The sequence below is a fragment of the Plecotus auritus genome (genome assembly GCF_963455305.1).
Source record: "Plecotus auritus genome assembly, chromosome: 2".
NCBI classification, from domain to species: domain Eukaryota; kingdom Metazoa; phylum Chordata; class Mammalia; order Chiroptera; family Vespertilionidae; genus Plecotus; species Plecotus auritus.
The window spans coordinates 685,478-701,533 of record NC_137771.1 but is presented as its reverse complement, the minus strand read 5'-3'; the positions used below and the strand labels follow the sequence as shown (position 1 = coordinate 701,533).

At 65.7% G+C, this 16,056-nt stretch overlaps 1 protein-coding gene across 7 annotated transcripts in view; it reads left to right on the top strand.

Moving 5' to 3' along the window:
• The first annotated feature begins 208 nt into the window (after positions 1–208).
• The window catches only part of CFAP74 (cilia and flagella associated protein 74), a 36,934-nt gene continuing 21,086 nt past the window's right edge, over positions 209–16,056 (top strand). For all 7 annotated transcript variants that reach the window (XR_013959925.1, XR_013959926.1, XM_080656008.1 and 4 more), the window contains exons 1-16: positions 209–342; positions 702–881; positions 2,822–2,903; positions 5,124–5,205; positions 5,335–5,469; positions 6,536–6,631; positions 7,771–7,944; positions 8,455–8,565; positions 8,790–8,892; positions 9,439–9,596; positions 10,792–10,996; positions 12,142–12,309; positions 13,321–13,494; positions 13,899–14,017; positions 14,755–14,821; positions 15,107–15,196. Coding sequence is in view for 5 of the 7 variants with exons in the window: in XM_080656008.1 (XP_080512134.1) it covers positions 876–881; positions 2,822–2,903; positions 5,124–5,205; positions 5,335–5,469; positions 6,536–6,631; positions 7,771–7,944; positions 8,455–8,565; positions 8,790–8,892; positions 9,439–9,596; positions 10,792–10,996; positions 12,142–12,309; positions 13,321–13,494; positions 13,899–14,017; positions 14,755–14,821; positions 15,107–15,196 (1,770 nt within the window). In the remaining 2 variants the exon portion in view is untranslated. The remainder of the gene's footprint in view (positions 343–701; positions 882–2,821; positions 2,904–5,123; positions 5,206–5,334; positions 5,470–6,535; positions 6,632–7,770; positions 7,945–8,454; positions 8,566–8,789; positions 8,893–9,438; positions 9,597–10,791; positions 10,997–12,141; positions 12,310–13,320; positions 13,495–13,898; positions 14,018–14,754; positions 14,822–15,106; positions 15,197–16,056) is intronic.

Sequence of the window (16,056 nt, the reverse complement as noted above, 5' to 3'; positions counted from 1 at the left end):
GGGGCGCAGGGGGTGCGGGGCGCAGGGGCGCGGGCCAGAGCCCCCGCCACCATCCAACCTGCCATCCAGGGGCACTCGCGCTGGACCAAACCATCGCCTAGCGCGGGGCGGGGGGCGCGCTGCCGTTGGACGGAGCCATCGCCGAGCGAGCGGGGGAGCTCCGTCCGTTGCCTTGGAGCCGCTGCTCCAAACCGCGCCGCGGGAAGAGCCACGCGCGGGGAGCCGGTGCCGCGCTGCCGCGGAGAAGGGACCGGAGGAGGGAACGCCGTCGTGAGGCGCCGCTGTCGGGGTGTCTCCGCCCAGATCCCGCGCCACCCGTACCCCAGGCAGGTCGGCCCAGAGGTGGGTCCGTTTGCCCGGAGCCTGGGGCTGGGCGCTGGGGCTTTGGCCGCCTCCCAGGCGGGACCGACGCCTCCGCGGGCGGTTTGCGGGAGCCCGGCCGCGGGTCCTGCTCGGACTTGGCGCGGAGTTGCGTGTGGTCACCGCGCAGGGGGCGGGGGAGTATGGAGCAGAGCTCAGCCCAGCTGTCAGGGGGACCCGAGGCGTCTGGGCAGGTGAAGGGGGCGGGGGCGCGCTTGGGTCATTCCCACGTCCCCCCACTTGGTTTTAAACGCACACCTGCCTGGGGGCGCGGACACCTGGCGGAAGTTGCGTCCGTGGGCACGGCGCGCACGCTTTTCCCAATTCTTGAACGATCCCAGGTTTCCGTGGAAGTGGCACGTTGACCCTCGCGCGGAAGTCCTTTCCCGAAGCGTCCGAGAACCAAGCGCCTGCGGGGCGCCCCTGACCCTTGGGAACCTGTTCCCCGCACACGGCACGCGCTCCTGTCCTGGACCCAGAATTGTCGCGCCTTCCTGGGGCCACTGGGCGTCTGGATGGACGTGAGTGACCCCTTACTGACCTTTGCCTAAAGCGTTTGGTCCGTTTCTAAGCAACGCCCCCGGGCTTGCGGGTTACCCTTTGCACACAGCACCGCCTTTCCTGGCTTTCAAAACGCGGGCGTGGAGTTCCATTTTTTGTGATTAGTTTTTAATCCAGTTTGGTAAGATCTTGTCTTTAGCTTGGTCTTTTACTCTATTTTATTTTATTTTATTTTATTTTATTTTATTTGTTTTATTTTATTTATTTTTAAAATATATTTTATTGATATTTTACAGAGAGGAAGGGAGAGGGATAGAGAGCTAGAAACATCGATGAGAGAGAAACATCGATCAGCTGCCTCCTGCACACCTCCCATTGGGGATGTGTCCGCAACCAAGGTACATGCCCTTGACCGGAATCGAACCTGGGACCCTTCAGTCCGCAGGCTGATGCTCTATCCACTGAGCCACACCGGTTTTTGCTATTTTATTTCATTTTATTTTATTTTATTTTATTTTATTTTATTTTATTATTTTGCTAGCAGGATTCTTTTCTTGGAAAAGACACTTTTATTTTTTTTTAATACATTTTTATTGATTTCAAAGAGGAAGGGAGAGGGTGAGAGACAGAGAAACCTCACTGATGAGACAGAATCACGGATGGGCTGCCTCCTGCACGCCCCCCACTGGGGATGGAGCCTGCAACCCCGGGCCCGTGCCCTGGACCGGGAATCGAACCCTGACCTCCTGGTTCATAGGTCGATGCTCAACCACTGAGCCACGCGGGCGGGCCGGGTGCATCATCAGCGTCCCTGACCTCAGGAGGCCTAACCAGCCGGTCCCCTGGGGTGGGACCAGGCACCTGACCTCGGTTTCCCAGCGGGCAGTTGGCGTGTCTCCCCTGTGTCTGTCCCTGGAGGTTTGCGCCTTGCACGTGAGGTTTGGGCTGTCTGTCTTTTTTTTTTTTTTAAATATATTTTATTGATTTTTTACAGAGAGGAAGGGAGAGGGAGAGAGAGTCAGAAACATCGATGAGAGAGAAACATCCATCAGCTGCCTCCTGCACACCCCCCACCGGGGACGTGCCCGCAACCAAGGTCCATGCCCTTGACCGGAATGGAACCCGGGACCCTTGAGTCCGCAGGCCGACGCTCTATCCACTGAGCCACACCGGTCAGGGCTGGGCTGTCTGTCTTGTTGAAGTTTAGGAGCTCCAGACGTGTTGCGGACGCGAGCCCCATGTCAGACGTCTGTGCGGGGCGTGTTTTTCCTAGTCCACGGAACACCTCTTCGTCGTCGTCTTTTTTTTAAAAAAAAAAAAAACCTTACTCTTCAAGATCACTAACACTATATATTTTTAAATATATTTTTATTGATTTCAGAGAGGAAGGGAGAGGGAGAGAGAGAGAAACACCAGTGATAAGAGAGAATCATGGATCGGCTGCCTCCTGGGTGCCCCACACTGGGGATCGGGCCCGCGACCCCGGGCGTGTGCCCTTGACTGGAATCGAATCGAACCTGGGACCCTTTGGTCCGCAGGCTGACGCGCTGTCCACTGAGCCACACCAGCGAGGGCCCTCTTCATCGTCTTAATGTCTTCTTGCAAGAGAAGTTGTTAGTTCTTGTGAAAGCCAACTCTAGGTGACTTTTAAAAACCCGCGGTCGCGCCCTAGCCGGCTTGGCTCAGTGGATAGAGCGTCGGCCTGCGGACCAAAGGGTCCCGGGTTCGATTCCAGCCAAGGGCACATGCCTGGGTTGCGGGCTCGATCCCCAGTGGAGGGCGTGCAGGAGGCAGCCAATCAATAATTCTCTTTCATCATTGATGTTTCTCTCTCTCTCTCCTTCTCCCTTCCTCTCTGAAATCAATAAAGAAATATATTTAAATAAATAAGTAAGTAAATAAATAAATAAATAAAGACCTGCGATCCTGTGCGTCTGTTTTTTGTAATCGTGTTTTGCAGCCGACTCCTGCCCCCGCGATGGAGAGCGTTGCCTCTGTGTCTCCCGAGGTGGAGCCTCTGGACGCCCCGCACGTGGAGGACGGTGAGGAAGCCCTGGTCACCGCGGCAGGCGCTCAGCAGCCGCAGGCGGGACGCGCTTCAGGGTCCCTTCGATTCCTCCGGTTCTTTACAGAGGGAGTAATCTCCTTTCTTTCTTTCTTTCTTTTTTGTTCATCCTCACCTGACGATATTTTTCCCACTGATTTTTAGAGAGAATGGAAGGGAGGGAGGGAGGGGGAGACAGAGAGAGAAACATCGTGTGAGGGAGACCCAGCGATTGATGACCCCTCACATGCGCGCCCCCAACCGGGGCCGGGGTTGAGCCTGTGGCCCTTCGGGGTGCAGTCCGGCGCCCTAACCGCCGAGCCCACCAGCCAGGCGAGATGTAAGTCTCCGAAACGCGTTTTTTTTTCCCCCAAGGGGGAGCTCCTGTTACTCTGTCTTTTTTTTTTTTTTAATATATTTTATTGATTTTCTACAGAGAGGAAGGGAGAGGGATAGAGTTAGAAACATCGATGAGAGAGAAACATCGATCAGCTGCCTCCTGCACACCTCCCACTGGGGATGTGCCCACAACCAAGGTACGTGCCCTTGACCGGAATCGAACCCGGGACCCTTCAGTCCGCAGGCCTACGCTCTATCCACTGAGCCAAACCGGCTTCGGCCTGTTACTCTGTCTTTAGTCGAAACACAGGGAAGCTGCGTCCGCGCGTTTTGAAAGCGGCAGGCATTTGCCTTTCCGTGTCCGACGTCCCCACGGAGGAATCCAAGGCCCTTCCACGCCAGGCCTCGGAGTGGGGCCGAGTTGTTTTGGTTGTGGCTGGGTTTTTCTGCCGGAGACTTTTAGATTGTTTTTCTGATGGTCTGAGGTTTGGGGGGGGCACTGCTGGGCCCCAGGAAGGACGTGGGTTCCCGGCCCACCACCCGCCGGCCCGCTGGGCGCTGAGCTGGGCCGACCCTCCCTGACCCGCGCCCTTCCGGCTCTGCCCCCATCGCCTCCCGAGACCCAGCTGCCTTCCCTCCCCGCTGAGCCCTCCCCGCTAGTTCCCTCCCCGTCGCTCTGTGCAGATTCTCGAAGGAGCGGAGTCAGTCTCCATGCTCTGCCCGGAGCCTGCAAGTGGTTCCCTAGCCCAGTGGTCGGCAAACTCATCAGTCAACAGAGCCTAATACCAACAGCACAACAACTGAAATTTCTTTGGAGAGCCATTTTTTTTTTTTTTTTACAGAGAGGGAGGGAGAGGGATAGAGAGTTAGAAACATCGATGAGAGAGAAACATTGATCAGCTGCCTCCTGCACACCCCCTACTGGGGATGTGCCTGCAACCAAGGTACATGCCCTTGACCGGAATCGAACCCGGGACCTTTTAGTCCGCAGGCCGACGCTCTATCCACTGAGCCAAACCGGTCAGAGCGAGAGCCAAATTTTTTCAACGTAAACTTCTTCTAACGCCACTTCTTCAACATAGACTCGCCCAGGCCGTGGTACTTTGTGGAAGAGCCACACTCAAGGGGGCCAAAGATCCGCATGTGGCTCGGGAGCCGCCGTTTGCCGACCACTGCCCTAGCTGCTCTTGTCAGACAACCCTTACCTGCCCAACTACTGCTGAAGACCCCCCCCACCCCCCGGCCCCAAAGGGCTTCTGCTGACGTCAGTTATAACCTCCGATGGTTCCTGCATTAAACACTAAGGCTGAGAACACGGCACGTGTCATCCACTTAGAATAGCACTAAGGAGCCCTCGGGAAGCGTGGTTGAGCGGAGACAGCTGCGATGTGGCCTCTGCAAACTGCCCCGCACACTCGGGGGGGAGCGGGCGGTGGGGAGGGGCCTGGCCGCTGGCTGGGTGGACAGGCCGTCGGGCCTCGGTCCCAGGCTCCATCCCCGGCCCTGGTTGGGACGCGTGCCGAAGGCAACCCATCAATGTGTCTCTCTCCACGTGGCTGTTTCTCGCTCCGTCTCCCCCTCCCTTCCACGCTCTAAAAGTCACTGGGAAAATATCTCGGTGAGGATGAACAGCAGCGACAAGAAGCGTGGGGAAGACCATGCATTGGGTGTTGTGATGAAAATGTTGTGACTCTGCAGACGCCACCCCACAGAGGTTAGGGAGGCCCCTGGTTCCTGGGACCGCGCGGTGAGAACCATCGCCCTCCTGGACGCCATCACCACTGTGTCCGCGTTGAGCTTGTCCAGATTTGTTCTAGAACTTCCGACTTGAACGTCTACGTCTGCTTTTCTTCGTCTTGACTCTCACCTCGATTTCTAGAAAGAGATGAGCTGGAGGACCCCGAGTTCGAGGTGCAGCCCCTTCCTCAAGGGGCTGAGGGCGGTGCTTGCTTGGGGAGCCGGTAGGTGCTGGGGGGCGGGGGACCCCAGGCCCTCGGACGGGGCGGGGTGGGGGGGGCGGGGCGCTGGCCTGGGCTGCGTCCCGCATGGCGTGCTGGCTGCTCAGCGGCAGTGGTGCCGTCTGCGTTCAGCCCAGGGGGAGAGCCGAAGGCCGAGGCCGGTGAAAGGCCCGTCCCGGACGGGGTCCAGGCGTGGCAGCTGCACAGGGACCTGAGCCACCCGGACCAGCTGCCCAAAGAGAAAGACCACCTCCTCCAGAGAACGAGGTGAGCCTGGCCATGGTGATGGGGGGGGGGGGGGGAGGAGGGGGGAGGTCCTGGAGGCTGGGGCTGGGACCCGGCTGCCTCCATGGACAGGCCTCTGGGCTTCGGCTGCCCATCCCGCCCTGGGTCCCGCCGGCTCGGCCTCCCGGCTGCCCGGCCACCGCCCAGCTTAGCAGCAGAGCCGCTGCTCCCCACCGCATGTCCCCCAACGTCCGTGGGGAAACGTCTCCAACGCATAAACGTTGGAAACACTCGCACGGCCGCCACCCCACCGTCAGCCTCCGGCCGCTCGTCCCGCGTGTCAGGTGTCGTGTCTGAGAGGCTTCCTGCCGCATTACCGGGACGTGAGGACGCGGGGCGCTGCCTCCCCGGCCCGGCGTGTCCCCCAGCGCACAGGCTCCTCTTTGTAAGCCTCCCCGCGGACATCTCCACTGACTGACGTGGAGGGAGCGCGGAGAGGGCGGGGAGAGACAGAGAAACATCCATGCGCGCGCGACACATCGACGGGTTGCCTCCCGCACGCGCCCCAACCAGGGCCCGGGCCGGGGAGGAGCCTGCAGCCGGGGGCGCGTGCCCGGACCAGAAGGGAACCGGGACCGCCCAGTGCGCAGGCCGGCGCTCGATCCGCTGAGCCACACAGCACCTCCTTCCCCTGAGAAAACCTGACGCCTCGTGGGGCGGGCTCCGTGTCCCGGGGCCGTGAGAGCCGGTGCCCGGGGTCTGGCTCTGGAGTTTTAACGGAGGCGACCGGCGCGTCACAGAGCGGCCCGAGAGCCCGTTTCGGCGCGGCCCCGTCGGCACGGCTGTCGGGCGGTCTGAGGCCTGTGCCCCCGGTGCCCCGTGGCCCTTCCCATTCAAGGTCACCCCCTGTGGGCACAGGTCACACGGGGCTCCCGGCGGGGTTTTCGGGAAACAGGAGCAGCCCCTTTGCGGGCACAGCAGGCCCCGGCCCCGGCCCCGGCCCCCGCCCCTCGGGGCCCCTCTGGAGGCCGGGCAGCAGCGGAGGTGCGGGGAGGGGGAGGCCACGCCGCACTCCAGACCGGGACCCAGTTCCGCCTCCCCGTTGCAGAGGGGAGCTGCGCGCCTCCCGCCAGCGCGTGGACCTCATCACCCGGCAGCAGAGAGGCAAAGCCAAGGCCGTGACGGAGCGAGAGGCCAGCCACGTGTACGTCCTGGGCTCCGTGCGGGGGGCGGGCAGCAGGGCCACGGGGCAGACAAGCCGCCGCTCCCCGAAATGGCCTGGCCAGGGTGGCTCATGGACAGAGCATCGGCCCTCAGACTGAAGGGTCCCTGCTCGATTCGGGTCAAGGGCATGAATCTCAGTGGCCGGCTTGATCCCCGGCCCTGGTCAGGGCGTGTGCGGGAGGCAACCCATCGGTGTTTCCCTCGGTCTCGCCCCCTCCCTTCCACGCTCTTTAAAAAAATCGACGGGAAATACGCCCGGGTGAGTGAGGGTTAACAACAACAAAGCCGTGTGAGAGGCGGACGACCCCGAACGGACTCCGGGCGTCTGGGGGTCACAGGGCAGGAAGCCGGTGGCCAGGAGGCCCAGACGGACGGTCACTCGGAAGCAGGGGGACAGGGCAGGGCTCCCTGAGGAGGTGACGCCCGGCTGGGACCCCAGTGACAGACAAGAGACTGGAAGGAGCATTGTGGGCGGAGAGAGGGGCGTCCTGGGACATGCAGGGAGGGGCAGGGGCGGCCCTCGGGGCTGGGCTTGCCTGGGTGAGAGGCCACGCGGGGGTCTCGGCCGCCCACCCCCTGCCCCCCCGCCACCTGCTCATCTTCGGATCTGAGACCAGGGCTGGGCTCTGGGTTGGCGTCCAGGCGCCGCAGCGGCCGGAGGGCAGGGAAGAGAGAGCCCGCAGCCCACAGCTGCGCTCAGCCGCTGCCGTTCCGAGTGTCCGGCTCCTCCTGCCCCGAGCCCGTGGGCCTGCCGCTCCGAGGGGATGGCGGCGGGGAACGGCCCCGCCTGGAGAAGCGGGAGGCCCACAGGGAGGGAGCGGGGGGCCGGGGTCTCAGCGGGGATGGCAGGCCAGGCGAAGGCACCGCTGAGCCTAAGAGGGTGCATGGCCGCCAGGCGCTCGGGGACCCGGCTCTGACGCATTTCCGTCCTGTCCTTCTTCTCTGTGCGGTGCAGCCGTGGGCCGCCTCCGGCCACGTCCCGGAGACCCGGAGGGACATAGTCCCGGCCTTGCTGAGGGAGAGCGAGCGAGCGAGTGGGCGCTCCTGCCGGCAGGTGCCCACGCCCACGGGTGCCACGCCCACAGGTGGCCACGCCCACACCGCGCCCTCCTCCTCCAGGAACTCCACGTGGCACATGCCCGTCCTGGAGGGCCAGATGGAGGGCCTGCAGCCGGCGGCCCCGGAGGAGCCGGAGGCGTCGGGGAGGAGCCTGCAGGTGCAGGCGACCCAGCAGCTCTGCAAGGAGAAGGAGGCCTGGGGGAAGACGGAGCGGAACCGGCTGCTGAGGGTCAGGTGGGCTGGACGCAGGCCCTGCCCCTGCCCGAGTCCCTCTCATCGGCCTCACATCGATGTCCCTCCTGGACCCCCTTTCCCCTCAGGCTCCCCGTCCTCCCGAGGCTCCGCCCCTGGGCTCCGAGGCAGGGAGAGCATCCCCAGGTGTGTCCCAGCCAGGGACCCCGCACCCCACCTGAAGGATGCGCGTCCTCCTCTGGCCCCTGTGCACGCACACGTGTGCGTGTGCGTGTGCATGTGTGTGTGTGTGTGTGTGTGTGAACCCCCCTCATCACTCAGCGGCTCTGCCTCCATCCAGGGGCCCCCACTCTCTCTAAAAATCACCCCTAGGCCACACCTTTCTGCCGCCTGGGTGGGGTCTAAGGCCCCAGGTCCTCACCCACGTTACGTGGTCCTGGTTGCTGGGCTCCCTCAGCCCAGATCCAGGCTCCCCCGGGGCTCCCCGGCGCTCAGGGACCTGCGTCCTGCCGGGCCGGGCGGCGGGCGAGCTGGAGCGTGCCTGTCTCGCAGGAAGTCCATGCACCTGCAGAAGGAGCACGGGCTGCGGCACCAGAAGCTGGTGGAGGACGCCAGGCGGAACCACCGGGTGGCGGTGACGTTCCTGAAGGCCTCCCTGGGCAGGTAGCGCCTCCTCCCGGCGGGCGGGGCGGGGGGGGTCCTGCGTGGGGGCGGCACGGCCTCCGTTTGTCATGGAGCCTCGTCATCATCATCGGACGGGAATGAATGTGTACGTTTCGCTGCGAGCTGTGTCCAGGGCAGGGCCACGGGCACGGGCCTCCGTCCCAGCTCCCCTTCATCCCACATGCCTCCCTGCGGCGTGGCTGTTCACCGCGCCCACTCCCCAGGGTGCGGGAGCGGGAGCGGGAGCAGGAGCGGGCGGCCCGCGAGCACGTGCAGAGGCGCATGGACGCGGTGCTGGCCCTGAAGAACAGCATCACGGCCAACCGGGTAGGCGCCCCCCACCGCATCCCGCCGCCCTCCAGCCTCACCCCTGCCCACCCTCCCGAACCCCCTCCTGCCTCCGGCCCCCCAGAAGTGCCCCCCACGTCGTCTCGGGATTCAGTGCTCCCCGGGGACGCACCCAGCGTCCGTCCGGCTTCCTGGTCAGACACAGGTCGGCCAGCGGACAGCAGCGTGGCCGCCCTCCACCGGCCTGGCCTGTGGGGAGGGCAGTGACCAGGTTCCAGGGGTCGGGCCTCCCTGGAGGAGGTGACCCCCTGGGGCTCGGCAGGTGCAGTTAGGCCAGGGAAGCGGGGGTGGGGGGATGGCCTCTGTGAAGGCTCAGAGGCAGGAGCGAGCACTAGGGGGCGGCAGGGGGGCGGCAGGGGGGCAGGAAGAACACGGGCACGGAGGTGAGCGGGCAGGCACACAGCCACCCGAGGACGCAGGAGGGGGCTCCGTGTGCAGGTGTGCACACGTGTGTGCATGCGTGCACGTGTGTGCAGGTGTGCGCGCCCTGCTAATGCTGTGACCTCTGCGTGTTCTGTTCCCAAGGAAACGCTCCGGAAATTTCAGGCGTGGGGCCAGGCCAAGGCCGAGCTGGCCGCGCAGAAGGCCCAGGCGGAGAAGCAGGCGATTCTGGCCCGAGGCGGGGACGCTTTCAAGCTGCTCTTCCATCAGCGCCGGCGCCAGGAGCTGGAGGCCCAGAAACGGTGAGGCCCCCGGAGGTGCCGGCCTGCCCGAGCCCTCCCAGGACAGGCCTGTGGGATGCAGCCTGAGGCTCCAGGCCCCCTCTCCGCCCTGGTACTGCCAGGCCCTCCCTCCACCCCCTGCCCCCTGCCCAGGCCCCTGGGCTCAGGGCCCGGCCCCTCCCACCCGTGTGCTGGGCTCTGCCCTCAGTTTCCTGCCTGGTTCTCGGGTGCTGCTCCCGGCACCAGCCCCCCCACCCCACTCTGTCCCCTCCTGGGCTGAGGCCGTCGGGCTCACCTTCAGTGCTCAGCTTCTGGGCATCCCTTTCCGGTCCCCCCAGACCAGTGGTCGGCAAACTTTTTAGTCCGCAGAGCCAAATATCAACAGCACAACGACTGATTGACATTTCTTTGGAGAGCCAAGTTTTTTAAACTTAAACTTCTTCTAACGCCACTTCTTCAACATAGACTCGCCCAGGCCGTGGTCTTTTGTGGAAGAGCCACACTCCAGGGGCCAAAGAGCCGCATGTGGCTCGCGAGCCGCCGTTTGCCGACCCCCGCCCCAGACCATAGCTCAGTGCGGCTGTCATTCACCCTGAGACAGCCCTTGGGCCCTGCCAGGTCCCCGCCACAGCTCCCGGGCACCGGCCCTGAGAGGTGGCCCCACGGGTTGCCCACCCAGGACCCTGCAGGAGTGCTCGCTCAGGCCCGGGTTCCTGCCTGTCCCCCCTTCCCCCTCCCCTCCTCCTCCCTCCCCCCTCCCCCCTCCCCCCTCCCCCCAGCTGCTAGCATCTGCCCAGGGGTGGCCTCCTGGTCCGCTCCCTGGGACAGCGGCTCTTGTCCAGGTTCTCGGGGCCTGAGCATCACCCCTTCCTGGTGGGGCCCAGAGCAGTCTGCCCGCCCCCAGTCCCTTCGTCGGGGCAGAAGGGGGGAGGGGCAGGAGGAGCGGCTGGAGTGAGCGAGCGGGGAGCTCAGGCCCTGAGGCGGCCTCCTGTGTGTGCACCTCCGAGGGGCACCCCTGTGCCGGCAGGAAGCTCGTGAGGACTGAGGCCCTGTGTGCTGTGGGGACCGGACTGGGTGGAGGTCCGAGTCCTGGGCTCCCCGGAGCAGGGGGGCCAGGCCTGGACGGCCGGGCAGGGCCTGTGCTCGGGGAGGGCGGGGAGGCCGAGCCGCACGCCTGCTCTGAGCTCTGAGCCGCCGCCGCCGCCGCGTCCCCCAGCGCCTTCGAGGAGGAGCAGGCGGTCAGGAAGCACGAGATCGTGGGCCGGCTTCTGAAGGAGGAGGCCGAGGAGAGCAAGAGGAAGCGGCCGCCGTCCCCGCCAGCCGCGGCCGCGGCCACCGCCCGGCCCTCCCTGAGGAACAAGACCTGGGACTACCTGGCCGACCTCAGCGAGGGGCGGACGCCCCGGGCCCCCGGCCTGGCGGTGAGCCGCGCGGGGAGCAGAGGGCCCAGTGCGCATGGTGTCGGGGCGGCGTCCTGGGGTCGTGGTGGAACCTCCCCGTGCGTGAACCCAGGCCAAGGATTGCCTCCCGCTCCCGGTTCTCCCGCTTCTTCCCGAGGCGGGGGTGGGGGGGGCGGGGGGCCTGATGCAGCCTCGCTGACGCAGCCCAGGGCCCCAGGCAGCCGCACCGGGCAGTCTGATGGCCCTCGGGGTCCCCTCTGAGCGGCTCAGGGCTCAGCTCCGCGGCAGGGGGGCAACGGCCACGTGTGTTCACCCGGGAGCCGGCCTGGCCTGGGCGACGGCTCAGGGGTGAGGGGCGGGACCCAGGACCGGCACCCCGTCAGCCACGGGAGCCACGGCTCGGGCCACTCCCCTCCCCAGTTTACAGGTCAAGACGGAAGGTCAGTCACGGGCCAGGGCCGACGTGTGCCCATCTCCCACACGCAGGTTACCAGCTGGGGCCGAAGACGGCCCATCGAGACGCAGCTTTCCTCTCGGTTCCCCCCCCCCCCGGCCCCCCACACCGGGGGCTGGCTGCCTGCCTCTCCCAGGGCAGGGGCCAGGGAGGCGGGAGTCCTGCCTGAGCCTGGCGGGCACTTTCGATTCTGCATTGTGACCGCTGTGACCCCAGTACCTGAAGGTCAAGGTCACTGGCTTCACCCACCCGCTGCCAGCAGCACCCTCAGGCTTCCTCCCTCCGTGCATTTTAGGTCTTTTCCTGTTTCCCAGGCCCGTCTGGGCTCCCCCGCACCTGCCCCCATCCCCTCCCGCAGCCGCCCGGGGCCCTCCATCTGCATCCTGACCGCTGTCGGACGTCCTCTGTCTGGCTTGGAGCCCCAGCTCTGTCCCGTTACCACCGGGGCGTTTCCGGGGGTGGCGTTTTCCGGGAAAACCAGAGATGCCAGCAGCTCAGGGTCTGGCGGGACAGGCGCAGCCCCCAGTGCGAGGCTGCTTCGTGGGCCTCGGGGGCGGGGGGGGGGGAAACGCACAGCAGTGTAGACGCACACGTTCCCTTTAAACGGAAAAACTTGCAAAAGGGGGCTCTGGTCGGCCGGGTCCCTGACCCCATGTCCTTCCTGCTCCTGGCCCCTGTCCCTGCAACGGCCGCTGTGCTCCGCCCCCCACAGGAGAACGACAGCCTTCCACTCCTCGAGCGCCCCAGGCTGATGCAAACCACCTCCAGCGAGTCCATCCAGGGCGATTCCAGGAGCCTCAGGAGCCACAGCTGGGAAGACCAGACCCTGGCGGAGCCGGAAATCTCCGGCCTTTGGAACAAGGGCTATGAGTCTCACCAGGTATCTGCTTTCAGGCGTTAGGTCGCTCACAGACTGTGTCATTCATCCCCATACCCCCCCCCCCCCCGCCGTTCCTCACCCCTCGCGGCTGGCCTCCGTGGTGGCCCCGCAGGGATGCGGTGAGGGCCTCGCTGCTGGGACGATTCCTCATTTTGTTCCGCTTGGTCTTCGGGAAAGAACTCCCAGAAAAGGCATGAGTTCAGATACAGGGGTGGGCAAACTTTTTGACTCGAGGGCCACAGTGGGTTCTTAAACTGGACCGGAGGGCCGGAACAAAAGCATGGATGGAGTGTTTGTGTGAACTAATATAAATTCAAAGTAAAGGAGCGGAGGGGAGAGCAAGAGAACCGGATAGAACAGCCGGATCCGGCCCGCGGGCCGTAGTTTGCCCACGGCTGGTTCAGAATGTCCCTTGAAAGCCTTTTTCAAGAAATGTGCTCCGTGCAGAGCCCTGGCATCCTGACCCCGAGGAGCAGACACAACTTGATGGGCCAAGAAGCTAGCCAGTGCCCAGGGCGCTCCCAGGACAGTGGCCACCGCCGTGGCTCTGTCCCTGCGCCGGCCGGCCAAGGCCAGGCCGCACACAGATGGGTGCCGTTGCCGTAAAGGCAAAGCCAGGCTGGTTCCGGGGAAGCTGGGCGGAGGGGGGGGCCCCGAGACAGGAGGGCGGGGCCGGAGCCAGGCCCAGGAAGGCGCTGGGCACCTGAGGACAGGCCATCCGGCCAGGGCGGCGAGGGCAGCCGGACACCCAGCTCCTCGGCCGGGACGCACAGAACTTTCAGGAAGGCGGCCCCGGGGCTGGCCCGGTCCCCGAGGCAGGAGGCCCCGAGTTTGATGTAGGAAACGCCGCTGGGCCGCTATCTCCCCAAACCTGCTGGGGTCCTGGCCAGTCTTGTCTTCCCCTCCTCTGAAGCGAGGCGCCCGCCTGGCTCACGTTGGGGCTCCCTGGTGACCCCTGCCCGGGGTGCACCTCCCTCTGGCCCAGGCTCTGTCCTCCCTGTGAACCCACAGGGCCCCAAGGAGGACGTGGACCGGAAGCCCGTGAGGGGGACGAAGATGGAGAAGGACATCCTGGCCCGCACCATGGAGCGGCTGCGGAGCGGCGTGGTCCACAAGCAGGTGGCGTCCGGGCGCGAGTTCAAAGGCTGCCCCTTCAACAGCAAGCCCAAGCTCATCCACTTCAAGGCAAGCCGGGGCCGGCCGGAGGGGAGGGCGCCCACGTCCGGTGCAGGGGTGACAGGTGCAGGGGTGACCGGCTCGGGCCGCCCTCGACGGCGTGTGGCTTCTGCGTGTCCTATTGCAAAGGCAGAGAGGGCAGGCCTCGTCCATCTCTGCAGGGGAGGGGCTGTGGGTGCCAGGATGTACCCAGCCCTGGGCCCTACGCTGTCCAGCCGCCCCCCAAGCTCCCCCTGGGGTCCCCAGGAAGCTGCTTCCTGCTCTGACCCATGCGAGCCCGGCACCCCTCACCCTGCTGCGCGGGCCACAGAGGGGCAGCGGGGGTGGCGAGGGGGAGGATGGGGCGAGGGGGAACCGCCCCACACCTGCCAGCTCGGTCTCCCGGGCGCGAGTGTGACGCTCGGTGTCCCTAGGACTTCGACATCGGCAAAGTGTACAAAAAGAGGATGACGCTGATCAACGCCACCTACACCATCAACTACTGCAAGCTGGAGGGCGTGGACGAGCACCTCCGGGACTTCATCAGCATCGTGTGAGGGGCGGCGGGCGTCCCGCTCCCTCAGGCCCACGGCTCCCGGGTCCAGGTCTCCGGACAGCTGCTCACCCAGGGCCTCTGCCGCCCGTCCCCGCGCCCGGTCCCGGGCCCACGCCGTGGCTCGCTCCTGTGGGCGGTGATCCCACGGCCGAGGCTCCGGGCTGCCTGGTCCTGCTGCCCCGGCCTCTGCTCGGCCTCACCCCTGGGGCCTGCCCTCCCCGGTGGGGCTGGGACCCGCTGCGCAGGGCCCTTTGGTCAGACCCCGTCCCGACTCTTGGGGAGACTTTTCTCACCAGGACCCAGGCCAGGGCGCCAACTCCACGTCCCCTGAGCAGCTGCAGCCCTGTTTCTGGAACTTTCCCTGACATGGGGCTCCCTCCCTGGCATCGCCCTCACCCTGGGCCCTCGGTCTGGGCTTGGCACGTCCCCAGGGCAGCGGGGGCTGTGGCCGCTGCCACCTCACGCGGTCCCCTCGGCCCCGGCCCCTGGGGGCTTTTCTTACGGCTCCTTCCTCCTCCTTCACCCACCCACCCGCTCACCCCTGGAGCGCCCTGTGGGCGAGTCCTGGGAGGCGCGGGCAAGCGCTGGGGGCAGGCGGGAGGGGTCCCGGCGGCGGGAGGGGCCCGGTCCCCGCAGGGGCCGCCCTCAGGGAGCCCAGCGCCGTCCCCGTGGGTGCTGCGGGCGGTCACGTGCGGGGAGATTAATCGCGGACGTGCCTGTGTCTGTGCCTGCAGCTTCGACCCCCCTGGTCCCATGTCGGCCGGCATGTCCTGCGAAGTGCTGGTCACCTTCAAGCCCATGGTGAGTGTCGGCTCTGGACGAGGGAGTGAGGCGGGCGCTGCGTGTCCCTGCTGGTCCTCGGCCCCGGTCGGCTCCCGCAGGCCCTCTGCGCTGTTATTTCCCAAACACGCCGCTCACGTTCCTCCGGGCGGGCGGGAGCCCCTGCCCTCTGGGATCTGGGGTCTGGGGTCTGGGGTCTGTGCTGGGGGGTCCCCCAGCCTGGCCGGTACCGCCCTCGGGGCCCCGCTGTGCACGGACGTCACGGCGTCACGGGGAGTCACGTGCGTGCTGCTCGGGCTCTCTCAGGTGGAGAAGGACCTGGAGGGAAGGATCTGGTTTCTGGCGCAGACGGGCCGGTTTTCCATCCCGCTGACGTGCTCCATCAAGCAGTGCTCCGTGCGTCCCGGGCTGAGCGGGGGGGGGGGGGGGGGGGGGGAGGGGGGAAGGCCCTGGGGCAGGGGGCGGGGGGGTGTCTCCCTTGCGCCCCCCCGCCCCTGAGACACGCACGTGCTGGTCCACGCCAGACACGCCCCATGCTGGGCAGAGCCCAGACCCAGGACCCAGGGTCGGGGAACCCTCAGGCCGTCCACTCTGCAGCCCTGGGGCCCCCCCCACTTAGTCACCGCGCCTCTGCCGCGTCCCACATGCACGCCTGGTCTTTCTCACACCTTGGACCCCTCTCACCCATTTTGCCGCCCCCTCCTCCCCCGCAGCAGCCGCCAGCCTGCTCTGTGGTCCGTGTCTGTGGACCCCACAGAGTGAGACCCGCCCGCCCTGTCTCTGTGGGACTCCCCGCGGGCCCGCTGCCCTCCAGGCCCCACCTTTCCGACTGAGCGGCCGTCCCTCCAGTTCAGCCCCGGCTGCGCGGGCACCTGGCCGCCCCGCCCCGCCCCGCCCCGCATCCGTGTGATGATTCTGGGGTGAACGTGGCGTGTTCATCTCTTCGAGACACTGATTCCATCTCCTCCAGACAAACTCCTAGACGCGGGGCCGCTGGCCTGAGGCAGCCCACCTCCCTCTTCCTGAGGGAACGCCACGCTTGTCCACGGTGGCTGCCCCGTCGCCTTCCCACCACCTGGACCCAGGTCCCTTTCTCCGCCTCCTCGCCAGCCGGTGCCGCCATTCTGACAGGTGTGGGTGGCACCTCGTTGTGGTGTTAACTTGCGTCTCGGATGATGGGCGACATGGAGCATCTTGTCACGTGCCTCCTGCCACCCGTGTGCCCCCTTTGGGGACGTGCTGGGCTGTATGCGTCC